The sequence below is a fragment of the Suillus discolor genome (genome assembly GCF_016758755.1).
Source record: "Suillus discolor strain FC423 chromosome Unknown F5147scaffold_32, whole genome shotgun sequence".
Lineage (NCBI taxonomy): Eukaryota > Fungi > Basidiomycota > Agaricomycetes > Boletales > Suillaceae > Suillus > Suillus discolor.
In genome coordinates, this window is record NW_024541279.1 from 370,982 (window position 1) to 395,841 (window position 24,860).

Below are 24,860 nucleotides of genomic sequence, written 5' to 3' on the forward strand. Positions count from 1 at the left end.
TTTGAATATTTGAAGTTTGCTTTGAACAAGTGTTGTTACTTCATTAATACGCCACTTTACATAAACTCACACTTAGCGAAAACAACGTTTAAGGAAATCAGTGTGATTCAATAATATCCCTCCCCTCCATTCACGACCGCAGTGCCAGTACAGTGATCATTCCGACTCATGGCGCCGTTCAACCCGCCGAATACAGTCCTCGGTGGATTCAAAGAAAGACCAGAGGCTTTACTCGTCCAGGGCAAGTTCTCTCGGTCATGTTTGCAGGCGTAGCATGCTAATTGCCGTATATTCAGGTGACAAGTTGTATATTGGAACAGCAACAGGCAGTCTCTTCATCTACGAGTATAACGAATTTTCTGGTATGCTACTGTTGGATGCCGTTAACGCCGATATACTTATCTCAATACCAAGAGAATGGATCAACTTTGGTGGACACTAAGAAGGGTCTGTCTCGTAGACCTATTGACCAGCTGGGCTATATCAAGGATATCAATTCTCTGGTTTCCCTCTCCGGTACGATCAATGACATAGCCATCTCTGTCAAATATCGTGAATTTAGTATGTCCCTCCTCAGAAACTATACCAACTCTGTATCCTCTCCCAAGCTTTGCTCCTCCAAAACCTCTTACAAGAGCCAAGGGTGCATTGACATTTGCTGTTCACTCTTCCGTGCACAACCTTGATCAAAGTGATGCCCAAGGTGGAGCTCATACTGTCGGCAGGACAGGCCCGATTCCTACGATGGTGACGCAGCTTTTAGTCGGGTGCCGAAGGAAAGTAGTGATATACACGTGGAAAGACGGTGAAGCACAGGAAATCAAGGTACGACGTTTTTGCACTTGTAAGACCCATCTAAGTCACCACGCAGGAAACTATTCTTCCTCACTCGCCGCGTGTTGCAGTGTTTCTTGATAGCGATAATGTTTGTTTTGCGTACTCACCTACCGAGTATGCTCTGTTCTCTATCAGCAAGCTCACGACACTTGACGTTGTCACACCTATACCCGCGAATATTTCCATGGGCACGTTTTCTGGGCTTACTGGGTACATGACCCTTGGTCTGGGAGCCAGAGCCAAACCTGGGTTGGTGCGGCTGAGCGATACCGAGGCACTCATTGTCAAAGACAGTATGATACGAGTTTTATATTCGATACAATGGACAGCTGAAGCTTCCGGCAGATCAGGGGTTTATCATCGGCACTGATGGGAGGCAGACCAAGCCAACAACGATTGATTGGCCAAGTCCACCCGATGAAGTTGGTCAGCATCTCAATCTGCCAATTCCTTTCAAGTTTTCTGATGGTCTTGTCTAGCTTTTGTCAACCCATACATCTTCTCAATACTTCCTCCTGGTACCGTCCCGGTACCAGAGAACGGTAGTTCCCTTCCATCTGGGAGTACCCCAGTTGCCCCTCAGTCATCCCTCATCCCTTCACCAGTCGTGCAAGTCATATCGTCACTGACAACGCAATCCGTCCAAACACTTCCCTTCCCACCCACATCATCAGCGTCCTCTGCCGCCAATTGCACAATTAGACTCTTGACGTCTTCTCCTGCCGCCAAGGCACCTCTCTTCCTTGTGGCTACTCCGAGCGACCGCACAGTAGCTACTTCTGAGGGCAGCTCGATATGGCAAATTCGGATGAGGTCATGGGGAGACCAGATCGATGAACTTGTCCAGCGTTGCCTCTATTCCGACGCACTATCATTGCTTGATACTTTAGACAAAGCTCTTTTACCAGACAAGGTACGTTTTCAATTATACATTGAGTAACAGACATAACGCCATATATATTTTGAAGGACCAACGACGAACCCACATTCGCGCCCTTCACGCCGTGTCCCAGTTTCGACTAGGAAAGTTTGACGATGCAATAAATTCTTTCATTGAGCTTGATCTCAACCCCGCCAAGGTCGTTGCTCTCTATCCTGAGCGCATCGCCGGACGTCTTTCTGTTCCTCCAAATGACTGGATATCACTGTTCGGGGGACCTACAAACCAGCAGTCACTCACGCCAAAGAACGATGACACCATATCAACAAAGTCTCAAAATGATAGTAATGAAAGCAAAGAAAAACTTGTGGAGCAGTCAGCGTCCCCTGCGATGCCAGTCAAGGCTGCCGTTCGCCGGGGAACTGCATTTGTGGCACTTTTATCCTCCTCGAAAGACAAAGATGATGATACCATATCTATCAGCGGGAAGAAGAAGGTAAAGCAAATAGGTCAGCCAGTCCACCCCTGTTGACTCATCGCGTTAACAAAATTTCCAGATGACTTCAGCCGGTCGGTGGATGCTCTATGGCGATATCTTACCGATCGTCGTCCGAAAGTTGCAGGCGCACTCGCAGTAGTACACATTGCACCAGCTCAGTCTCACCAGTGGCCTTTCCTCTCCGAGACATCGATTGAAGAATTATTTTCACTGCCGAACATCCCTTTGCCCCTGTTGACTCCAGAGCAGCTTGTGCGGTTTGCGCAGATTGTGGACACAGCGCTCTTCAAGTCTTATCTCGTGACTCAGCCGGCCCTCCTCGGTGCACTTTGTCGATTGGCCAATTGGTGTGAAGTATCAGAGGTCGAGGAGGAGCTCCGGGCACGAGAGGTATGTTGAATGCGCGCACGTACTCAGACGTAGCGTTTACTAACGCTACCAGAAATTTGCGGAACTTATATACCTTTATAATGGAAAGAAGCATGCTAAGGCTCTCAATCTCCTCCACCAGTGAGTATCTATGTGATTCACTCGTTTGCGCTTGCGGACCAACGACCTTGCCCAGGTTAAGTGAGAAGGAAACGGACATGAGAGACAAGCTTGATCCGTCCATATCCTACCTGCGAAAACTTGGTCCTGAGTACATCAACCAAGTATTTGAGTCCTCCCGCTGGATCTTTGAAGAGAACCGTCATATGGCTTTCGAGGTGATACTTGTATATATTTCTGTCCGGTTCGTTGCTAACAATTATCTGTCTCATTCAAGATATTTACATCTGATGACGTTGAACTCCCTCGAACTCAAGTAACAGATTACCTTGAGAACATCGACCCTTCCATATCTACTCGTTACATCGAGTATCTGATCGACGAGAAAGGCGAAGAGAGTGCTGCATTCCACGATCGGCTTGCAGAGCTCTATCTGAACATGACTTTGAGTGCTCGCAAACGAGGAGACGAGGGTTAGTCGCTATTTTTACCGGCCGATAACTTTTCTGACCAATTTCCGCTAGCAAATGAGTTGGAGGTTTACTCTAAACTCCTTCGTTTTATTGACACCACTGATCACTACCGCCCCGATCGCTTGTATGGTTCACTGCCGGAGAGTCAGTTACAGAATAACACTCACTGTGTATATTGATTCTTACATCCTGTAGATCTTTACGAAGCGCGAGCTGTGTTGCTAGGCCGTATGGGAAGACACGAACATGCTCTGGAGCTCTATGTTTACAAGCTCAAGAATTATGCCAAGGCTGAAGAGTTCGTCTTTTTTCTCAGCTATAATCTTGATCTCTTGTTGACCCTGTTGTAGATACTGCAAGCGAATATATAATCCAAACGGAGTCACCAGAAGCATCTTCTTGACTCTTCTCAGATTATACCTCCGTCCCACTGATAAAGCAGCACCAAATTTGTTACAGCCCGCCTTAGACTTAATCAGTCGACATAGTCCTCGCTTAGACTCTGTTGAAACTCTTCAACTTCTTCCTCCCCTCGTGACCGCTTGCGACGTGCGCCCATTCCTTCAAGAAGCTTTACGAGCACCGATTTTTGACAGTCACGTCATCCGCAATATTCACAAAGCGCGAAATGAACAAGTTGCCAGGAAGCTGATGCTGCTGGAGTCTAGGCGTGTCAGAGTCACAGATAGTAGAATGTATTTCCAATTTTCTTTCCGTATGTATGTTGTCTGATGACTTGTGCAAAGCTGTCCTCAATGCCATAAGCGTCTGGGTAGCAGCGTCATCGCAGTTCATGCTCCTAGGTGAATCCAATATCGGCCTCTAACGATATCTTCTGACGTCCCCATTTTCCAGGGGAGAGGTAACTCATTATCAGTGCCGTGATGCTTTTGCTCGGAGGCTGGTTGATCCCGTAAGGAGATGATGGTTATAGTTTGTTGTGCTACGCAGCATGTTGGTACAACTGCACTGACAGCTTAGTCCCCACCCGTAGTCAACTGCTGTGTATATCTATCTCCTCGTGTATCTCGGTGATTGACCCTCTTGTTATCCTCGACTGTTCGATATAATCAGCTGGTCGAGCAAACAGGCCAAACCTGGAAAGTCAGAAGCTGCATCTCATCAGCATTTCTGAAAAAATAACTCAACAGCTCCAACCGCAAGCAGAACGTCCCAAGTTCCGATCGCTCATTGAAACATCTCCATCGCCACCCAATAATCCACCCATTGTGCCGCGTCTGCTGAAGACAGCGACTTCAGCTCCTTCATGGTTGGACTGACACGTTCGGCTACGGCGGTAGCGAAAGAAGCCACGCCACCTGCTTCGGAGTCCATCTCTCCAGACGCCCTAGTCGTGATGTCTGATCGGGCCATGAAACGCATGAAGTTGAGAAGCTTGATAGCAGGCTGCAATTAAAGAGTAGATAGGAAATCGTTCTGGGAAGCTACCGAGATAAACGTACGATGCGCTTCATGGTTTCTTTGCTCAAATCCTTGGCACTCGATTCGAGCTTTTCGAGCCATTCCGAGAACGGCACAAGTGATAGCGGGTAACTTGTTACTTTACGCTCAACCAGGGCGTTCGCAACGGGCTGTATCAACGTTCTCCACGCGACCGGTCTCGGATGCACCAGATTCACCGCGATGGAAGGTTCTTCTGCTGCGAAAGCCACATCAAGGATAGCATTTGATACGGCGTGTGGAGGGATCCAAGACACAAACTAAACCGAGCATGTCATGGATAGATCTCTTCGACAGTGATAGACTTACTCCTTTGGCTTCCGGAAGCGCGCCTAAACTTACACTTGATTCGACAATGATCGGTAGCCAGTTTGTCGTGGACCAAGCTCCTCGCGGGGGTCCTCCTGATATTTGTCCAATTCTGAATGATGATGCTGGTAACTTGCTGTTGACGAGAACCTTGTTGGGAACAGTATTCGTAAAGTTCATGCTTCCTCGAAGTAGCTAGCGACTTACCCTTTCCGAAACATACTTGCTCGCGCCATAGCCAGGACCTATTGCAACCCCTGCGTCGTATTGTACTTCTTCAGGAAATGGTCCTTTTGCTCTATCCCAACTTTGAGCAGATGAGATAGAAGATGTGAACATGAAACGCGGCTTTGGATGATGTGGAGAAGACAGTGCCAGGTCTATAAGATTCCGCGTTCCACGTACATGAGAATCGAATGACGAGAGCGCCAGGTTAAAGTCGAGTCGCCAAGCGTTGTGAATAATGATAGTGACAGATGTGCAGATCTACATTGTTTTAAGCTAATTCAGTGATACTGGAATTTGAATGAAGCAAACCTTCTGATATAACTCCTTATCCAGACCTAGGTGATCATCGGATGTATCAGTTTCTACATACACTAGTTTGCCTGACTGAAGCAGAGTGAAATCTAAACCGCGATCTTTGAACGAATTCTCCTGTCGTTGTTGTATAGATGACTCCTTTGACGGGCGATTGAAGGCATATACCACAGACACGTCCTCACGCTGGAGGAGATCTGCAAGCAGGTATGAGCCAAGACCACCCGTAGACCCAGTCAGGGCAACCACATGATCGCTTTGGTTGCACCCATTAACTAGAGGGGTGTTGGCCTGTGCGACAGAGTTACCTAATCCGACTGAATACCTCTCGATCATGTTCTCGATATCAGCCTTGGCGTCGACGGCACCTGTACCATTCTGCTGCAATACTGCATTGATGACGCTTCTCGCGAGCTGGTGAATCGAAGGATTTGAAAATATGATGTTCTGGTCAATCCGCGAGGCTGATACCTGAACGTCGCGATCTGAAGACGAGCTGAGAGAGCCGATAATGCGGTTTTTGAGGAATGTCGCGGAGAGACTAGAATTACGAAGTAAGCAAAACGTTAGCCTTGACTTTTTTTCAACCCACCTATCAAAGCCCTGAGCAAAAAGGTCTACATCAGGATTGATTGCCTTGTCAGCGTTCACAGCAATAGCGTGGACCTTGAGCCATGCCTCGACGTCTTCCGCAGTCCAGCTTGTGGGTAAAGGTACATCGATACCTGCTCTGGCGCTGCTCTCCACCGTCTCATATCTGTTGTCCATGAAGTCTAGTTGACAAAGTGACGAATGGGTACTATGCTCACAGGACATTGATCTCCTCCTCATACAGCTTGACGGTTGCTTTCTTGGTAACGGTCCCTTTTCCAGCTCGAAGCATGGGCTTCTCACTGCGTGTCACAAGAATCATCTCTTTGAAGATCCTGCTGAATGCAGGAGCCTCGTTATTCGCTTCTTCTATGTGGGGCCTTCAAGAACATCTTCAGACTCAACAGCAGCATTCGATCTTGTAGGGGACTTACCACACTCGGTTCCTAAACTTAGCAAGGTCTTTTTCGTCGTCAACGTCAATTTCACACCCTGCTCGTGGTTCTATGAGGATCCCAACTTGATTACGTCCACGGCCGAATATAACGGTGCCATTTACGTGGAGGTTGGCGGAGATGATGCTTTCCATAGGAGCTGGTACAGTCTTCTCCCCAGAAGAGAGTACCAAAACGTCATCGAGCCTTCCTACGCTGTAAGAAAAATGTTAGAGAACATCAATGGCGCGAATTTCAGTCGTACATTTTCCACAAGCCCTCTATGGTCGGGTGCTTGATGAGTACATCCGAAGTAGCATAACCCTTGACGTCCGAAAGATTCTCTACTGACACTTGATGTGTCGAGATTGTCTGTGAGAAAGCGTTCAATGCCGAAGGGGTGTTTGGAGATCAACTCGAAAACGCACCAAAACTTGACATTCATATGTACCATCCTCCTGTGGAGCCCACCTGATCTTGGAATTTGGTCCAAATCGCACCCACTCCCAAAGCTTTTGCTCGACCGAATTTCGGAAGAAATAAGTGTTGATACCAAATTCTGTAGCGCCGTAAGCGCAAGAAAGTTTGACCCCTGCGTCCACCAGGGCATTTCCCATTTTAGGTGCGAGAGGACCGCCAGCGTAGGCCTGCATTGGTATCAGCACGAGTCACTCCTTGTCACAACATCAACAACAAACTTACAACATATTCGAGGGTCTTCAAAACATCGACAGCACTCGGGGAAAATGCCCATTGTGCCAGAAAGGCAGGCACGACTACCAAAGCGTTCGATTTCGTCTTGAGTACAGAACTCAAGATGTTTTGCGAGTTGGGTACTACAGGGGCCGCCAAGGGATCGAGGAGGGATGTAGGTGGGTAAATAGACACACTGCTCAGGGTGGCAATGGGGACGAGCAGCTGAACATATATACCAAGGATATGAAATGATGGCAAGGACGCACTACCGACGCAGATAGGCGCGGGAACATCGATGTGGTCGAGAACACACGCTGACGCCGCTCCATCTTAGCATTGTTCACCATGCAGATTATGTACTGACTCACGCGTCATGTACCAATGGATGGCAGTCAGGTTACTTATTGGAATGGGTTTGGGGAAGCCAGTGCTGCCAGAGGAGTGCAGGTAGAATAATACCTCATGTTTAGACCGCGGCGAACCTAGGGAAGAGTGCGGGACAATGACCTCGTCTGGAGTACCACCAGCGAGCGCGGGGTACAGGTGTTTCAACGCCGGAATCTCGTCGATCTGCAGCTGGCTCGTTTGAGTGTCGTGAGATACAAAACCCGCTTTGACTCCATCGATCAAGGAAGCAAGAGAGTGTTGAGTCGTGATTAAACGACAGCATCTTGTTTTCTGTATCATGTTCGTGACTGCCGCCGCCGAATTACGAGGGGACATGGGGAATGGCTTGAAATAGCAGTGATCAGAAACCCGCTCATTCAAAAAATGTATGTACATACAACTAGCCCAGCGAAGATGATACCCATGAATACTGTCTGGTAAAGAAGGGTGTCGGAGATCCCGATGAGGGCGACCACTTCTTTGTCTGCACCTATGCAGTCTGGCCTAATCGCCTGGGCGGCTCGATGACAAGCTCGATGGAAGTCTGAGTGTGAGATGGAGACCAAATCATTACTGTAAGGTTTTTCGTAGACAAAGAAAGTGACGTCTGAGTTATTTTGCGCGTTGAATTCCACTAATTCAGGGAGAGACAGAGATCCATCAAGTGGAGGGTAATTGACATGACTTTGATGATATGAAGCGACCATGATGGATGATTGTGCTTAAGCCGAGATACGTATCATGCACGAATAAGTAGTAAAGCGGGAACCGGAAAGCAGTAACCCCGCGACATTACGTTTCATCATTCTATGAGTACTTAAGTATGCACCTACGAGCTGAGGAAAGATGTTTGCTTACCGATGCTCGATGGCAAATCGTGGCTACCATAGGTAAGGGAATTCTGCGTGAGCTTCCGACGGCACAACAGAAAAATCAGTGGAAAATGGTAAGTATAGTGCGTGGGTTGGAAAGTACGCAATAAACGGCGGTATGCTTCCATTGTACTTAAGACAACATCATGAGGACAGGAGATACCGTCGTCGTCAAGGACGGGTAGATTAATGATGACCGTCGGTATACTCATGAGAGGTATGGCACATAAAGAGCCAGAAGCGAGTCTGGCGTCCAGCGTGTTTGATCGTTGCATGAGAATATTCAGGATGACCGAAGGTGCGGGTAGAGGCAGCATACGGTTGCGAAGATAACTGGGCTTGAGCCAAACAACAGGATTGCTGCTTGATCGTGTTATTGTAAGGACATGAGCTGCGTGCAGTAGCGTTTTTCGGGATCTGTTTTTCTCTTTCTGAAGCATACCTCGAAGTGATTCAAGATGGAGGAAGAAAATGACAAACACATTTGCCCTTTGTGTACAGAAAGTCGACTATTGATGTGACATTCTTGCAGGTCGAGCTCTGCACACTTGGTCTGCCAGAAGGACGGTTTCGAGCCCGTTGAAAAAGAGAGGCTAGGATAGTGTATCGTGAGCATCGGGTCGTACCGAAAACTGAGAACATGAGGTGAGGAAATATAGCATGAGACATTTACGGAGTATCTGAGGATGATGGGGTGTCAAAAAACCTCGAGGTACCGGATATAAGACACTGAGTAGCTGGACAAGAGGCCGTATAGTGTTAGCCTAAAATTATTTGAATACAATGAGATTCGTTCGCGAAATTCTGACGTTGTTGCCCTGGGAGAGCACGGTGTTCACTGTTGAGGTATCACAGTGAGAATGAAATACAATGAGATCTGTCTGTCAACTCACATTGACATCCAACAGAAGGTCGTCGAGGTTTACTGTTGCAGACACATCCTACTGGCATGCGTATGTGTTATGGTCCCAGACTCCCAGCAGATAATGGCTAGCTTTCCATCTGCCGAAAAGGACACGAGGCCACTATTCTTACATTGTGGAGGAGCGAACTTGGTCACGGTGGGCTGGCCGCTGTCGATGTTCCACACTTGTCTTCCGACGCGCTTGCGAGGATGCGGCCATGATATTGCAAAGGAGTAGACACTAGTGATGTGTCCCTTCCAGTCGCACAGTGATCTGCTTTCAAGGTTGTAGTGTTCGAAGTCCTAGTAGTAGTAATCGACTGACCCGGAGCCTATAAGGGTTTTTTCATCCGGGGTCCAAGCAGGGCAAAACACCAATGAGTCTTGGCCCCGGATTTTGACTTGGGACTCGTTATAACTTTATAAGGAGACGAAGGGTGGTATCCAGCGATCACAAAATGGTTGTGTCCGGCGAGTACACGACTGTGACCTTTCTTTTTGAATCAACGTCCCCCTGTCTTGCAGTCTGATCGTGAAGTCTGCTCGCTACTCGCTGGCCATCTAGCAGACAGGCCACACTGTTTTCAAGTTGGGTCGCGTCCGACATTTTACAATGACTTTGCATATGTATGTCCCACTGCACCCTCCAAACAACCACTGCCAGCCATTTTCTTCCCATCCGGAGACAACGCTATGCCCCACATTTCAGTTTTACTCACTGTCCCTCCAGTCACCCATCCTACGTGTTTCCTACTCTTCAAGTTCCATGCCCGTAGTGAGCTGTGATTTGAACAAGTGAGCATCCGCTGGTAGATGTATGACGTCATGGACCAAAACGTTTCGGTGTGTCCTGGAGGAGTTTTATCGTTATCGTTGATTTGATGAGTCTCTCAGCGCTCAGCTTTCATCTAACAAGTGTCAAAACTAACCATTATGATGATATGTTGGAGGTCAATTCAAGTACAGTTATGTGTCATCCTCGTGATCTATAGTTTGTATAGTATAAGCTGTGCAGCTGAAGCACCCAAGTCATTGTTTGATGCGTATTCTGCAAGGTTACTGCAGCATAAGTAGCTAGTGCTTATATGGACTGGCAGTTGGGGATGAACGTTAACTGGCAAGTACTGGTTGGTTGGTTCTTTCGCTATTATCGTGCGACTCATCATGAAACCGTTCGGTTGTATCAGAAACCGGGCCTGGACTTCTCATTTCAAAAGTTGGGGATAGTCACAAGACCAATTAATTAGTGCCCGGTGGTGTAACTCGGCCTCAAGCACAATCCATTTCCCATCGGTTACACTATCCTTATTGTACTTTGCATTTTATAACGGCCTTAATTATAGCTTGACAACGGAGGCAGAAGGTGAGGGCAAGAAGCGGGAGCGTTCATGAAGCACATGCAACCTCTTAGAAGGCGGGGGCATTGGAATCCATCAAGGTTAGCCTTGTATGATGTAGAGTTTGGTGGTAGAGGTGGCTTATCTCAAGCTTATCTGTTTGCTGCGTTTGGAATAGTCCTTTGATTCTGGCGTCATGCCAACACAATGTCTTATGTAAAAGACCTCGAGGTTCTCGGACGAGAACATACGCTTCCCGGGCATGAATACTGGACACATGATCACGAACAATGTTCGGGTAGTCAAATACTCTGCACGCGCAACACGGCTTTGCAGATTCCCAGGTGGTCGATTGGGCGATCCTGGAGTAACTTCCCCTTTCCGAGTCTAATCTGACTCATACGATAGTAATCCATCCAATTCGAGGTTAGTCGCGGTGCATACCAGTGTGCCACACATGGCGCTAGATGACAGTATATATTCGCCAAGTTCGCCATTCACTCCGACACCATCTGATTTTCCCCTCAGATCCCGGTTGGTGGATGCTGGTCAATTTAAATCGTGATTATACTGATTATATAGGTTCGTGGACAGACGGTCGGACGGTTTCAGTAATACTCAATCTAATCCGTCTGTTTCGTAGCTGCCTCCTCTGTTGTGGTTGCATACGACTGGGGTAAGCAATATAGCATAGAAGAACTAGAAAGGACCACTGAACGATATTTTCAGCACTGACATTCGGACAAGAGGTAGGTTGGCGCAATTACCGAGCAGCTATCTCACTAGGAAAGGTTTTATACTAGGTTGACCTGGTTTGGGTGAGCAGCTCCCAATCATAACATCAACAGAGCAATACAATGAATTCTGGGCAGAGGCAACGCTGGTCGTCCATGACTGCGCTTTTTCTCGGTGTACGTAGCTTGGCCTTGTTATAACCGCCGTGCTTACTTCAAAAGTCTTCTAGCTGCGCTACATTGGAGTGTTGTATGCTGCGTATGTTTGCCTAACAAGTCGGTGCCGTGCTTCTGATCGATCTTTCACAATCAGTGTCTTTGTGTTCTGTATGTCTGATATCCATCGCATGTCTTTCTTCTAACTTTGGGCATCCACTGCCATCCAGCAATTCTTCCATCAGACTCGGTGACCAATAAGGTAAGCATTTTGCACCGATGCCTCTCATTCTCACACACCAACTACTTTCCGATGTAGGGGTGAGTAAGATTCTCGACTAGGTTGTTGATTTAATATAACGAGTCCCATAGCTGTGAGTTGAGATGCATTGTGCAGTTCTTCGGGGCTCATGATTTTTCTCAGGTGAAATTATCAACTCTGCATTATGGTGCACAGGTTTTGTCGTCAACGGCATGCTAGGCGGTGAGCAACTCATCTGCAATACCTCAGTGATATTAACTTAACTGGGACATCATGCAAGTCATCATGATCACTCGGTTATTTGCCATGCATCAGCAATCGAGAAAGGTGCTCATCTTTCTTGTTGTGATCTTTCTCGCTATCACGATTGCCTGTGGGGTGATTGTTGTGATAGAAACCGGCCAAATCTTAGGTGGTGAGGTTATTCACGAAAGATGGAAGCGAATCAAGCTCATGTGAGAAATACTAGAAGACCTTATCCTCCCTGGCACCCATCAGTGTCTCATTGGGGGAAACATACGTCTGGCGGCCGAGTATTGGTTACTCGGCACTGCATGGGAGGTCTTCACGCTGTGCCTTGTACTTTGGAGTGTTGTAAAACACTTCCGTGAACTGCACGAGCCATGGACGAGATGGACGATCGGGAACTGCTTCACAGTGTTAGTAAAAACACATGTGCTTTACTTTGCAAGGTTAGTTTATATTTTGATTGGGGTTGTCCTTCAGCGCTGAAGTCGTGCATGTGCTAGCTTTGCTACCGTGTCTTGCCTCCAACTTGGCTATTTGTCTCCAGCAATTTTGGTAAGCTGATCTGTCACCGATCTCCATGCGACGACCGTTCATCATTCTCATAGGATCCAATTAACGTGGGCACTCGGACTTATGGCGGTGTTCTTCAAATTTTCTCGCTCGTACAAATGTTTATATTGGGACCGCGCCTCATCCTCGATGTTCGAAAATATTACGCTAAGATCGTAGCTAAATCCGATGCAGGGATCGCCATGACTCCAATTGTCTTCCATGAATCCGTCCAAGAGTCAACTAGTAGTACTGTATAGCACTTTCAATAATGGAATAATCAATGATTGTCAGGTGATGCTCTCACCAATGGCAACACCTGAAGGGATCCTCGGAGATCCTGCGAAGAACATTACCAGGTGACGGGACTCACCTGAAGCTAGGACAACAGCAGTGCCCTAGTAGCGGATCAACACAATGAAACATAAGGCTTGATCACGGAGGTCTATAGGAAACCTACCACTGTGATCGGCAGAACTTTTGATCGGCCCTTGCTAACTAAGTTCATCACATAAGTCATGGTAAATCTGTTAATAAGGCAATATACTTGTTCATATGCGATGAACATATAGACTACGGATCCAGAAGGCATTGAGTGAATGTTGCGTATAAAACTGTACATCGAACTTACAGATGTTCTACATAGATGGTGACAACCTACGGAGTGCATGTGTCAGGCAAACTATAGGGCTTATGGCATATAACTTACGGCAATTACCAACTGAGCCTGCACAAGCATATCAATCTGATACATAGTAGCTCACAGTGGAAGGAGTAACTCACTTTGAAACTCCATACAATTATTATGAACGCACTAACGTTCCCGTAATTGGTTACTAAATAGAAATAGATGCAGAGCGTCAAGTATCCTAAAAATTCGGTGTATGATGTAATTTCGAGGCGCTCAATAATTGCAAGTCGAAGAGATGCCCACCAGAGCCATATGACCTAGAATAGCATCAATAACAGAAATTGACAAGGAAGCAACATAGATGTACGACCAGCTTGTAGAATGTTATTCCTGTACCAATAAGTGTCTGAAAGTAGATGAAAGCTTGAACGCAAAGAGACTATTCCGCGAGTTGAAGATTCCACCATCTTATATTCCGCAGCGCGACAGAATGAGGTTAGTATTTTTCTGCAATGAATGATGGGTTTGGCGCTGAAGCGCTGATGGTGGGAGTACATCTCCTACGATCACCAATCAAGATGGAGCCATCAGTATTTCACATTGGTAGGAATGATGAGTCATGACCATGTGTATTATGATGGTGGCGTTCCTAAGTTCATCAGGGATCGCTTACTTGAGTAGTTGGCAGCAGTAATACCACACGCAGGCGTCAGCGCATCAAAAGAGATCGAATTGAACATAGATGGCACGCCGGTCTAGGTGGAAAATCGAGCCCAAGGAGGAAGGCAGCGCTGTGGCTGAGCGCTGAGGTGACTGAGTCGTCACGCGGTATCACGTTTGCAGAGCGGCTCGTCATGATCGGAACGACTACATCATGATGCATCGATGTTTCAAGCTCAAGTTTGAAAATTTGACTGATCAGGCCCAGTGAAAACCCACTATGGCGTGGTACGATGGGATCTCCGATATTTTCCTAATGAAGAAAAAAAAGCAGATGAGGTCCGTTCTCGTCGTCTCACACCATACGCGGTTTCTAGTATCTACTCGGGACCAGGCATCTTTCTTCACCCGAAGCGTCAAATGCGGAAGTGCACTCGAGTTGCCATGATCCATTTCTCAAAAGAAGCCACACGACAGAAATGATGTAAGGAAGATACACGAGCTAACCTCTAGCTGACCAAATTTTCTGATCTTTTTTCGCAAAGCCGGTATTCAGATAGGCACATATGCCGGAATATCTACCGCATTCATTGATTGCGGATGTGTATGTGAGGCAGGCTATGCAGGTATATAGTAAGTTCTGCTGGAAGTTCTACACTGGACCAGCAATAATTTCAACCCCTCTTTCAACTTTCGCACTCCTCATCAGAAACTATATCTCGGAGGCTATGGATGCTCGCCCAAAGATGATATACCTCCCAGATACTATGGTTAACTGGCCCTGGCCTCGTACCATCAATCCTCATTTCGAAGATGTGAAAGCCGAAGTCGATGCTTTGATCACAATTTCAAGGCTCTGAGTCCTGAGTCACGGGCAGCATTCAGTAAATGTGATCCTGGTTCGACTCATGTCACTAGCTCTCAACTATGATAATGGTTGACGCGTGTTCTGCTCACAGCCCGCGTAATGGCGCTAGCTAATCCAAATGCACCAAGAGGTTCGTATTGATCCCTGTTGGACGTTGGTCTCGACATAAGCGGTGCAATGGCTTGGGCAGCGCATTATCATGCTGAAGTTCGGAAACGATTCATCAACGGTCTTACGAAAGTTCCTTCGTGAGGACCTTCTGTTAACATCCTAGTCAAAGAGTATCTTGACGGGATAGCAATGTCACGTAGCCCCAAGCAAACCATTCTTGGAGTTACGAAATTCACAGGTAATATGAATTTCCCATTGGTAGCTGCATCACTCAGTCCGATTGGGATTACAGGTACTTTGCCACCAGTGGCCCGAAAATACAGCAAACTAGGATTGTTCCGTTGTTGCCAAGGCGCGACCGCGAAGCCGTGTGAATCTATCAAGTAGGTCTGTTCAGATAAGCTCTTTCTATAGAATCTGGCGCTAGCTATTCTTGTACCTTACATATTTCGTTGTATATATTAACTTACCACCACGTTTCTCCGTCTGTCTCTCATAGATGCCACTCTTTTCCTCCCATTTCTCTAGCTTTCAGTCGACTAGTACTTTTTATACATGACTTTTTCTAACCCGTCACGATTATTTCAAATTCCCCCTGACGCGGTACTGGGGAGATCGCACGACTCACAGCAGGGGCAGAGGCTTCTGACGGAACCACTAAGGAAGCTCCCGGTTGTCTTGATCAATCGCGATCGATAGAGGACTAAGTTTCCTTTGTCGTTGCCGTCTTCGTTAAACCATGGTATGATCAATTGAGGGCAAAAATACAATAACAGAATATCACAAATTGTGTTCGGCATCAGTCCTGAGCTATTCTGAACTCCATGAGCATCATCCCTACAAGATCATAGGTTTGGGTGAGTACTAGACCAACACTGGCACTGCGAATTATAACAAATCAAACATCGTTAACGTATCCAGGCATGGAAGGAACTTGCCCAATGTTCTTGAATTCGCTCAAGGTTCGCTCCTTGCCATTGAAAAGAAGCCACATAGTCATGTCATGTTGGTATGGTGTGTTACTACCGAAGTTCAATAACGCAGGTTCCAGCGCCTTATGATTTTGAATGCATGACCACCGTCAAGCTAAACTCGAAACTCACCTTAGTAGACTCATCAGTCACTACATCCGGCTCTTCGAACTTGCGCAAGAGCACACATTCATCTATCACAGGACGTTGATTCTGGAGCAACACCACTTTGAAACACAGCTGACTCACGAATCAACACTCGGCTGTTTGGTCCCATTACTTTGCGAATATTGCGGAGAATCACACTTGCTTCATTGTCCGGCCAGTCGTGAATGATGCTCCTTAACTATATCAGATTATAGAGCAGCCCGCGTTGAATTGGAATAAACTTAGCACTTACGTAGTAAACATCCTTTCCAACAATAGGTGACTCCTCCAAGAAATTCAATGGAACGAACTCTATGCGCCCGTCAAGAAGCGCCTCAGGAGCATTCTGTTCCCATGTCTGATCATATAAATACAACTTGCCCGCTGGGTGTAGATAGACCTGACGAGTCTGGACTCACATTTCTTGATAGCTCTAAAGTTTCTGGGAGATCCTGATTGGTTACTCTGAGATGAGGGAACCTTTTCGCCAGAGGAATAGATATTGTTCCGGTTCCAGATCCAACATCCACCACGGATGATACATTGTCCCAAGGGTAATCTTATGGCTCGCTTCAGTCATGCTGACGATTAAAAAACGGTGATTTCTCACAATGCAGCACCGCATATGAGCCATGGATCACAGCATGGCCTATCATGCATTTGTGAAATATCTGTGTATTGTGAGCCATCAGTCAGTCATGAGCAGACGGATCCGCACGCACTCCGCAAGCTTCTTCCTATACAATATAGTAAGGCATGAAAGGCCAATATGATAACTAAAACTTACATCCATTTCCCAGAAGCTGTTGTTTTTGCCTTCCTTTTTGAGAGCAAATGCTTGAGGGGACTTCTCAACCTCGTTTGATCTTGCAAACTCTTCATTGGTCATGGTCTCATAGAGAACCGCAGCAAATTCGTGGCAGCCTTGCTGGTGTCGTAAATTAAACCCAACATCGTTTGTTGACTTGAGCACGAGGGAGAGTCGCGTGTTTGCGAATACGCCTCGTTTGACTGTGTAACACCACATGCTTCAGAGAGAATTATCAACCAACAGTATGCATATCACCTTCTTTGAAGCAACCCCTGAGGGTCAGCAATCGCAAGACACGTGCGATTTTGGTCTTATCGAGGTTGACTGCGTCAGCCAATGCATCCACACTAAGACCTTCTGGGTGTTTTTCCAAGACGTCTGCAATACATGATCGCGTGGCGACGTTCATGCACGCCCAACTGTAATTATTGACACACTATAAATATTAGCAATAAAAGTATAAGGCTGTAATCGACACTTACATTATATGCTGTGTGTTGGGGGGGAGCCAGTATTGTGTTCAATTGCTCACACGCACCCTCGAGTAGCCTGATAGCCTTTCTGAGGGCAAGTGTATCCGTTGCGAAGTCGAGGGGGTGGAGGGTACCTGCATCGATACCAGGGACACCGTGTCCGGTGTTCTTGTATTCTGCCATTGCTTGGCGTGCGGAGGAGTTGATTATGCTCAAGAGGGCTTCAACCTTGACTTCATTTGGCTCCGTCATTTTCGGGAGTGTGCATGATTTCCCCTCAATCGTTCAGACTTTATATTTCTTGACAAAATACATTATCTGGCAGCTGCTTTCCCATGGTGACAACTAGTGCTGCTGGCAATAATGCCCAGTTTGGCCAGACTGGCTGTGCCAAATTGCCAATTGGTTATGCTCGGTCATCGGAACAACTTGGGAGAACTCCAGACTCGCAGGGATGTAACTTAGATCAACTTACAGGCAAAGCAGAGCGCACCGTGTCCTCCGATCTTGGCAGAACACAATCCGTTCCCCGCCCTCGACCTGCTTACATGCACGTGCGTGAAGAGGTTGGCACAATTTGCTGTTGAGACTGCACAGGACAAACTTGAAGCATCCTTTGCGTGGGCACAGGCTCCGCTCTCGACTGAACCTCGTGATGCAGATGACTTCCTTGCTAGTCCAGAGAGTATCTTGCCTGATGCCGAATTTGCGGCTCTCGAAGAATCGAAGAAGACTGAAGAAGTTCTAAGTGTTAACGAAGTGCTGAAGGGAAATGCTTTTGATTTCAATAAGTTGGAAGAAGGAATGATACCACAGACTAGAGATCGAGGTGATTAATTACAACGGTGAGGATGACGGATCACTGGCACTATGACTCCCACTTAAAATTAGAGGTACCTGTAGTTTAACAGAGCTGTTCGGTATATTATCTGTGTGGTGTTGCTATGCCAGTTTAGTATACTTGGGCCAAAGTTTCTGATATCAAATTCAAAGAAAAACGACGAACGATTTTAATTGGCTATCCAATGGAATGACATAAGCATGCCGTATGTTGGTCAAGCGAATTGCCTCGAACTCTGCTCAGTGTACTTTGCAGTGACAATACTCAATTCAGCCACGTCGTTTAAGTGACATTCATGTAATGGACTTGAAGAATGCAAATATCATTGCGACGGCGTATTACACGATACGTACGTGTTGGTACGTGGGCGAAGGAGCCTCAGTTAGCTGCAATTTCAAACTTGGCCGCAGCGACGTGAGCCTATCACATTCCCCATCATTAATTGTTCCGCAGGCTCCTATGATCATGAACTGCCCCACTTCCTAGTTCCCACACAATCATGGGTCGAGCTTGGCCTGTTCACGCCGCCGTCGGAACCGTTGTGACCTAGATAAACGCATGGACTGCTTACAGCTGTCTGTCCGCTCAAGCTGTACTAGAGCATGACTGAAGAACCCACCCCACTTGCCCCACATACATTGGAGGGCCTTCCAGTCACTCCCGGTGACGTGAAGAAACTTGCCCCTTCAAAGGAGCTCACAACACCAGAACATGTCGCTCTGGAAATGAAAGATAATTCCAAAAGCATCCGAGCGTTTATCCCCTGGCCAAAGAAAGCATCTAAGAGGATGGAGAGCGAAGCCGAGAGCGCAAAGGCAGCGGATATACTCGTCCCTGCATCATTCTTATCGCTATTCCGGTCAGATCATCCCACTTTCCCGTGTCTGACTGAGCGTGATAGTTGACCGAAACAGGTATTCAACTCGCTTTGAGATAATATTGAACCTTTTTGGTGTATTCTGTGCTGTTGTTGCTGGCGCTTCGCAGGTGAGTTTTCAGATTTGCGAGCTACATCTCCTGACTTTCTATCCTAGCCTCTGATGACTTTTATATTCGGCAACTTGACTCAAGATTTCGTTGCATTTGGTTTAGCAGAGAACGAGTACTATCAATCGCTACAGTCTCAAGATGCGAACGTGATTGAACAGGCGCAGGCGACATTGGATGCTGCTGCATCCTCGTTCCGTCACAGCGCTAACCTGGATGCTTCTTATCTCGTTTATATTGGTAAGTTTTTGATTTAATAAGAGTGAGACTTAGTCCACCTGAACTCGTGCCAGGTATCGCAATGTCTATTTCCACCTACCTGTACATGTACACCTGGGTTTATACTTCAGAGGCTAATGGGAAAAGAATACGAGAGAGGTATCTTCAGGCCATCCTTAGGCAGGAAATCGCATATTTTGATGATATTGGGGCTGGAGAAGTTGCGACACGCATCCAAACCGACACTCGTAAGTCGTACTCGACTTTTCAAAGGTGGATTGTCGAAATCTTGTTGCTCTGAAATAGATTTGGTACAACTGGGGATATCCGAAAAAGTCACCCTTGCAGTCACTTTCGTCAGCGCGTTCTTCGTTGGCTTTATCCTTGCATTTTCCCGGTCATGGCGTCTGGCTCTTGCATTGTCATCCATCCTTCCGTGCATCTCAATCATAGGTGGTGTCATGAATAAGTTTGTGTCTAAATACACGCAGTAAGTGTTATTGTCGGTGAGCTCATCCTGTAGCTCTGATCTTCGTTCAATACCAGATTGTCTTTGAGGCATGTTGCCGAGGCAGGTAATCTTGCAGAAGAGGTTATATCCACGGTTCGCACCGCGCAGGCTTTCGGGACCCAGAAAGTTTTGTCTGGAATATATGATACTAACGTCGATGCATCTCGCGTTGTTGACACCAAAGCTAGTATTTACCAAGGTGCAGGGTTAGGCTGCCTCTTATTCGTGATCTACGCTGCATATGCGCTGGCGTTCGATTTTGGAACTACCCTCATAAATGAGGGCCAGGGTCTGTTCATGTTTCTGTACCGTGAAACTACATTTAACATTGGTTGGCAGCTAATGCTGGACAGGTTGTCAATGTCTTCATGGCCATCTTAATCGGATCATTCTCTCTCGCCTCACTTGCCCCTGAATTGCAAGGTAGTCTTGATCCCACGTTTGATTCGGAGTTCTCATTCAATCTTTTACTCAAGCCATTACGCGTGCTTGTGGTGCTGCTGCCAAACTCTTCGCTACGATCGAGCGTGTCCCTATTATCGACTCTGCAAGCCTAGGAGGACTAAAGCCTGAAAATATCACTGGCGAGATTACTTTTGAGGACGTCACATTCAACTATCCATCTCGGCCAGATGTCCCAATTCTCAAAGGCATCAACATCACCTTTCCGGCTGGCAAAACCACTGCTCTCGTTGGTGCATCCGGATCTGGTAAATCTACGATTGTATCTCTCACGGAACGTTTCTACGATCCGCTCAGTGGCTCTGCTATGCTTGACGGAACTGACTTGCGGGAGCTGAATATCAAATGGTTACGTTCTCAGATTGGTCTAGTCTCACAAGAGCCTGTACTTTTCGCGACAACTGTCAGGGGCAACGTCGCACACGGTCTCATTGGCACATCATACGAGGATGCATCTGACGAGGAAAAGTTTCAGCTCATCAAGGCAGCTTGTATCAAGTCTAATGCAGATAGCTTTGTTAGCCACTTACCACAAGGATATGACACTATGGTTGGTGAGCGAGGTTTTTTGTTATCAGGAGGGCAAAAACAGCGCATCGCCATTGCACGAGCTATCGTGTCAGATCCGCGGATCTTGCTCCTTGATGAAGCAACGAGCGCCCTCGATACTCGTTCGGAAGGGATTGTACAAGATGCTCTAGACAAGGCATCTACAGGTCGAACTACCGTCACCATTGCCCATCGCCTGTCAACGATTAAAGATGCTGACTGCATAATTGTAATGGGCAAGGGGCTCGTACTGGAGCGAGGAACTCATGCAGAACTCCTAGCAGACGAAAATGGCGCGTATCATCGTCTTGTCATAGCTCAAACTCTGCGCGAGGGTCATGAAGATCCTGAGACAGTGATATCAAGCGACGAGAAAGATTCGGAGAAGCCTAGGTCAGATGACCTCGATATCAAGAGCACCATTCGCACCATCGACGTCGTCAGTCAACCAAAGGAGAAAGTTGGGGACCAGACTCCAAAGGAGGACTATGGTCTATTCTATTTGATGAGACGAATTGCTGGTCTTCACCGCGAAGGACTTCACCGATACTTGATTGGATCTTTCTTTGCCATATGTAAGTTCGCAGAATACATATCATCAGCTGCGCTCATATGTTTTCGCAGGCAATGGTACCGCTTATCCTGCCTCTGGTATAATCTATGGTAAGTCCTGTTGTCGAACAAAACGGATGCCATTTATCCTGGCATGCACTGGTAGGGCTCGCGATCTCCGGCTTTTCTGCCACCACAAATTCTGAGCGTCGCTACCAAGGCGACCAGAATGCTCTCTGGTTGAGTTTACATGTTTTCCCACAGATCGTGCTGGTGCTTATCTCGAGCCAGGTTTTTCATTCTTGCTATTCTATACGGCTTCTGTGCTGGTTTCCAAAACTACTTATTTGCTTCTTCTGCCGCTGTTCTGACTGCCAAGCTCCGTTCAATAAGTTTCAAAGCCATCCTCCGACAAGACAGTGAGTGCCTTGATCACCAATTTATTTTTCTCACTCATGGAACCAGTTGAGTATTTCGACAATGACAAGAACAGCGTGAGTTATAACTCTCCAGCTCGTGCAGAACCCTCATCAGACTCCGTAAGACTGGTGCTCTGACGTCAAGTTTGAGCGAAAACCCTCAGAAGATCAATGGTTTCGCTGGCGTAACTCTGGGAACGTGAGTATCACGAATCCTTCTGAAGCAATGTCATTATTGACTTTGGTTAGGATTGTCCAATCTATCACAACTATATTTGCTGGTTTGGCCATTGGCCTTGCATATGCTTGGAAACCGGCTCTTGTCGGCATGGGTGCGCCCTGTTTTCCGGTTTCACGCCTTCCTCTTATAAATTTCGTTTTTATTTAGCATGTATCCCTGTCCTGATGTCTGCTGGCTTCATACGTTTGGTACGTCACTTGTATAATAAGCTCCCATTGTGCTACACACCTTTTAGCGAGTCGTCGTTCTGAAAGATCAGAATAACAAGTCAGCGCATGAAAATTCTGCTCAGATTGCCTGCGAAGCTGCTGCGGCTATTAGCACTGTTGCATCATTGACCCGAGAAGAGTACTGCCTGAATCTTTACAGACAGAGCTTGGAAGGGCCTCTTAGACAATCCATCAGGACAGCGCTCTGGAGCAACATGCTGTTCGCACTCTCTCAGGCCATGGCGTTTTGGGTAATGGCTCTAGTTTTCTGGTATGGCACGACGCTCGTTTCGCAGCTGGAGATTTCAACGCAATCATTCTTTATTACTTTGATGGTATGGTCATTTCGTCAACCTCCGGACATCCTTGAAGTGAACAAAACTTTGACAGAGTACGGTGTTTGGCGCAATGCAGATCGCCAATGTCTTTGCTTTTGTGCCTGACGTCTCATCAGCCAAAGTGGCCGCCAACGCAATCATCAGGCTTCTTGATTCAACTCCTACGATTGATGCAGAGTCAACTGAAGGCAAAAGTGTTCCGAGCGAAAATATCAAAGGCCACATACAGCTTGACAACGTTCATTTCAGTTATCCCACCCGTCCCGGATTCCGGGTTCTTCGTGGCTTCTCGCTTATCGTCGAACCTGGAACTTATGTTGCCCTGGTCGGCTCTAGCGGTTGCGGTAAAAGCACAGTGCAAGTCCCGCAATTATACCATATTCGAATAGGCATCTGAAGGTCTATTTAGCATCCAGTTACTAGAGCGTTTCTACGATCCACTTTCCGGACAGATATTGCTTGATGGAGAGATCATCGATGAATTTAACGTCCAGGCATATCGACAACAGTTTTCACTTGTGTCGCAAGAGCCTGTTAATACGCTCGTGATGTTCATTTCTTGGTGGAGAGAGCTGACTACTTGCTTTGCAGACTTTGTACTCGGGAACTATCCACTTCAATATCTTGCTCGGTGCCTTCAAATCAGAATCTGAGGTTACACAAAGAGAGATTGAGGCTGCCTGTCGTGATGCCAATATACTAGAATTTGTACAATCACTTCCAGAGTAAGACCTCATTACTACGCAGACTCGAGGCTTACTGACATGATAACAATAGTGGGTTCAATACTCAAGTCGGTGGCAAGGGATTCCAGCTTTCGGGGGGTCAAAAACGTGTGCCTCATTCATCGACAGATGCCTTTCTTTGTGCGCTGAAATCACGATTTAGAACGTATAGCAATCGCTCGTGCACTACTTCGGAACCCAAAGGTTCTTCTGCTCGACGAAGCTACATCAGCCCTCGATTCAAACTCAGAGAAGGTCGTGCAAGATGCTCTTGATAAAGCTGCTAAAGGACGTACCACCATTGCTATCGCCCACCGCCTTTCGACTATCCAGAACGCTGATTGCATGTGAGTCAATGGAGAGCTGGCACTCGTGAACACATTCTCATTACTATACAGACATTTCATCAAGGAAGGCAGAATCAGCGAATCTGGGACCCACGATGAGCTTCTTGCGCGGAGAGGAGATTACTACGAGTTCGTACAGCTGCAAGCACTCAGCAAGAAGTAGCGGAAATTCAACAACGCCCGATGCCCCACTTGTTAATTAATTACGACTTTTGGTATTGAGGCGAACCAAGCGCATCGATCAAGCCCTAGACAAGGAAGTAGTAAGGCAGAAAAGTGTATCGGTTACCATGCAATATATTTCATCTTCCTACATCTACTAGATGTGCTGCTTCATGCAACAGCATATACGAGCACCCGTGGAACTTGACTTGACTTGGACATTGTTACCTGGGAAATGGCAGAAGGCATGAATATCTCGAGGACTCCCCCCTACCTGCCTTCCGTGGTTCTATTTAGCTCCGGGATTCTTGGTCCAGTGGGTAGTAGATTCGCTGTGCTCCGTGCGTTCCCATAAATCAATCTGTTCTGTAAGCACCATTTTTATCGAAGCCTACTTTTTCGTACACGTCATAGGCACCTGTAGTTAGAGCCATTCGGCATAGTATTGCCGCGAAGCGAACTGAAGATGTGAGATTCGGTACACTTTTTATACATCCCGGGCCCGCCATCACTTTGAGTGAAACCGCAGCAAGGACACAACTAATTTAAAATCGACTATTATGTCGTGGGAATCGGGTATCTCAAAACAGAAGGCCAGTCGGCATGCTCATCACACTCAGCAATATCACGAGCAGGTCATGAATGTCATTCATAGCGGCGCGTTGTTTATAGCATTGTTCATGGAAAATGGAGATCAAAAGATTCGTGTAAAGAAACGCACATTCAGCTAAGGATCCCAGAAACCATCCGAAGTTTGTCAAGCTTTGTGATCAACTCACGAAAATGTGGGAACGATGACAGAGTTTCTCTCAGACGGGCCGCATGATTATATCTGACGAAGGATGAGTTTGGCAGTATTGATTTGACTGGCTGCTTTGCTCAGTGACTAATAGCCTCTTGCTCGCCAACAGCGTCAATGAAGGACGGTCATAAACTTGAAGATACTATAACGATGAGTCACGATGGT

At 46.9% G+C, this 24,860-nt stretch overlaps 5 protein-coding genes across 5 annotated transcripts; 3 read left to right on the top strand and 2 right to left on the bottom strand.

Annotated features, from left to right (window-relative positions):
* Positions 1-131: 131 nt before the first annotated feature.
* On the top strand, positions 132-4,235 carry F5147DRAFT_212753 (uncharacterized protein). Its single transcript, XM_041428630.1, has 17 exons — positions 132-241; positions 297-362; positions 415-516; positions 578-825; positions 872-1,130; positions 1,183-1,263; positions 1,317-1,750; positions 1,806-2,226; positions 2,275-2,606; positions 2,659-2,726; positions 2,782-2,923; positions 2,983-3,178; positions 3,230-3,322; positions 3,374-3,476; positions 3,529-3,873; positions 3,925-3,981; positions 4,034-4,235. Exons 1-17 carry the CDS (start codon positions 169-171, stop codon positions 4,101-4,103), a joined length of 3,090 nt encoding a protein of 1,029 aa, XP_041292154.1. The 5' UTR covers positions 132-168; the 3' UTR covers positions 4,104-4,235.
* A 49-nt stretch (positions 4,236-4,284) lies between these two features.
* On the bottom strand, positions 4,285-8,303 carry F5147DRAFT_636860 (putative aminoadipate reductase; the record flags this gene model as incomplete). The annotated part of the gene is made up of 13 exons (XM_041432921.1): positions 4,285-4,585; positions 4,642-4,899; positions 4,949-5,098; positions 5,156-5,434; positions 5,486-6,029; positions 6,081-6,245; positions 6,298-6,459; positions 6,514-6,729; positions 6,779-6,885; positions 6,942-7,160; positions 7,216-7,523; positions 7,578-7,941; positions 7,995-8,303. 13 exons carry the CDS (start codon positions 8,301-8,303, stop codon positions 4,367-4,369), a joined length of 3,300 nt encoding a protein of 1,099 aa, XP_041292155.1. The 3' UTR covers positions 4,285-4,366.
* Positions 8,304-10,713: 2,410 nt separating this feature from the next.
* Positions 10,714-13,232, top strand: F5147DRAFT_837520 (uncharacterized protein). The gene is made up of 14 exons (XM_041444078.1): positions 10,714-10,810; positions 10,888-11,182; positions 11,238-11,291; positions 11,353-11,385; positions 11,439-11,458; positions 11,513-11,527; positions 11,582-11,620; positions 11,674-11,770; positions 12,024-12,083; positions 12,142-12,276; positions 12,331-12,553; positions 12,611-12,662; positions 12,716-12,911; positions 12,967-13,232. Exons 2-14 carry the CDS (start codon positions 11,167-11,169, stop codon positions 13,020-13,022), a joined length of 996 nt encoding a protein of 331 aa, XP_041292156.1. The 5' UTR covers positions 10,714-10,810; positions 10,888-11,166; the 3' UTR covers positions 13,023-13,232.
* Positions 13,233-15,657: 2,425 nt separating this feature from the next.
* Positions 15,658-17,618, bottom strand: F5147DRAFT_837521 (S-adenosyl-L-methionine-dependent methyltransferase). The gene is made up of 11 exons (XM_041444079.1): positions 17,341-17,618; positions 17,114-17,294; positions 16,835-17,058; positions 16,770-16,784; positions 16,658-16,718; positions 16,467-16,606; positions 16,301-16,405; positions 16,150-16,246; positions 16,033-16,094; positions 15,868-15,983; positions 15,658-15,810 (listed from the first exon to the last, which is right to left on the bottom strand). Exons 1-11 carry the CDS (start codon positions 17,581-17,583, stop codon positions 15,729-15,731), a joined length of 1,326 nt encoding a protein of 441 aa, XP_041292157.1. The 5' UTR covers positions 17,584-17,618; the 3' UTR covers positions 15,658-15,728.
* Positions 17,619-18,655: 1,037 nt separating this feature from the next.
* F5147DRAFT_698409 (multidrug resistance protein 1) lies at positions 18,656-23,902 on the top strand. The gene is given in 22 exon segments (XM_041437555.1): positions 18,656-18,733; positions 18,750-19,002; positions 19,106-19,159; positions 19,207-19,399; positions 19,453-19,626; positions 19,685-19,868; positions 19,925-20,178; positions 20,229-20,312; positions 20,366-21,514; positions 21,619-21,691; positions 21,744-21,871; positions 21,918-21,946; positions 21,997-22,070; positions 22,121-22,203; positions 22,260-22,300; positions 22,348-22,656; positions 22,712-23,014; positions 23,076-23,192; positions 23,251-23,384; positions 23,437-23,492; positions 23,548-23,731; positions 23,783-23,902. 21 exon segments carry the CDS (start codon positions 18,775-18,777, stop codon positions 23,892-23,894), a joined length of 3,963 nt encoding a protein of 1,320 aa, XP_041292158.1. The 5' UTR covers positions 18,656-18,733; positions 18,750-18,774; the 3' UTR covers positions 23,895-23,902.
* The last annotated feature ends 958 nt before the right edge of the window (positions 23,903-24,860 follow it).

Excerpts from the sequence above, each read along its gene's own strand:
- F5147DRAFT_212753 (XM_041428630.1), top strand. The coding sequence starts at position 169 with ATGGCGCCGTTCAACCCGCCGAATACAGTCCTCGGTGGATTCAAAGAA. Across the intron at positions 1,264-1,316 it reads AAGTCCACCCGATGAAGTTG|CTTTTGTCAACCCATACATC; the intron begins GTCAGCATCTCA and ends GGTCTTGTCTAG. Across the intron at positions 2,607-2,658 it reads AGGAGCTCCGGGCACGAGAG|AAATTTGCGGAACTTATATA; the intron begins GTATGTTGAATG and ends TAACGCTACCAG.
- F5147DRAFT_837520 (XM_041444078.1), top strand. Across the intron at positions 11,292-11,352 it reads TGATTATACTGATTATATAG|CTGCCTCCTCTGTTGTGGTT; the intron begins GTTCGTGGACAG and ends TCTGTTTCGTAG. Across the intron at positions 12,277-12,330 it reads AACCGGCCAAATCTTAGGTG|AAGACCTTATCCTCCCTGGC; the intron begins GTGAGGTTATTC and ends GAGAAATACTAG.
- F5147DRAFT_837521 (XM_041444079.1), bottom strand. The coding sequence starts at position 17,583 with ATGACGGAGCCAAATGAAGTCAAGGTTGAAGCCCTCTTGAGCATAATC. Across the intron at positions 16,095-16,149 it reads AAACAGCCGAGTGTTGATTC|ATGAATGTGTGCTCTTGCGC; the intron begins GTGAGTCAGCTG and ends GTCCTGTGATAG. Across the intron at positions 15,984-16,032 it reads TGACTGATGAGTCTACTAAG|GCGCTGGAACCTGCGTTATT; the intron begins GTGAGTTTCGAG and ends CAAAATCATAAG.
- F5147DRAFT_698409 (XM_041437555.1), top strand. The coding sequence starts at position 18,775 with ATGACTGAAGAACCCACCCCACTTGCCCCACATACATTGGAGGGCCTT. Across the intron at positions 19,400-19,452 it reads TTCTTATCTCGTTTATATTG|GTATCGCAATGTCTATTTCC; the intron begins GTAAGTTTTTGA and ends AACTCGTGCCAG. Across the intron at positions 20,179-20,228 it reads CCTCATAAATGAGGGCCAGG|CTAATGCTGGACAGGTTGTC; the intron begins GTCTGTTCATGT and ends ATTGGTTGGCAG.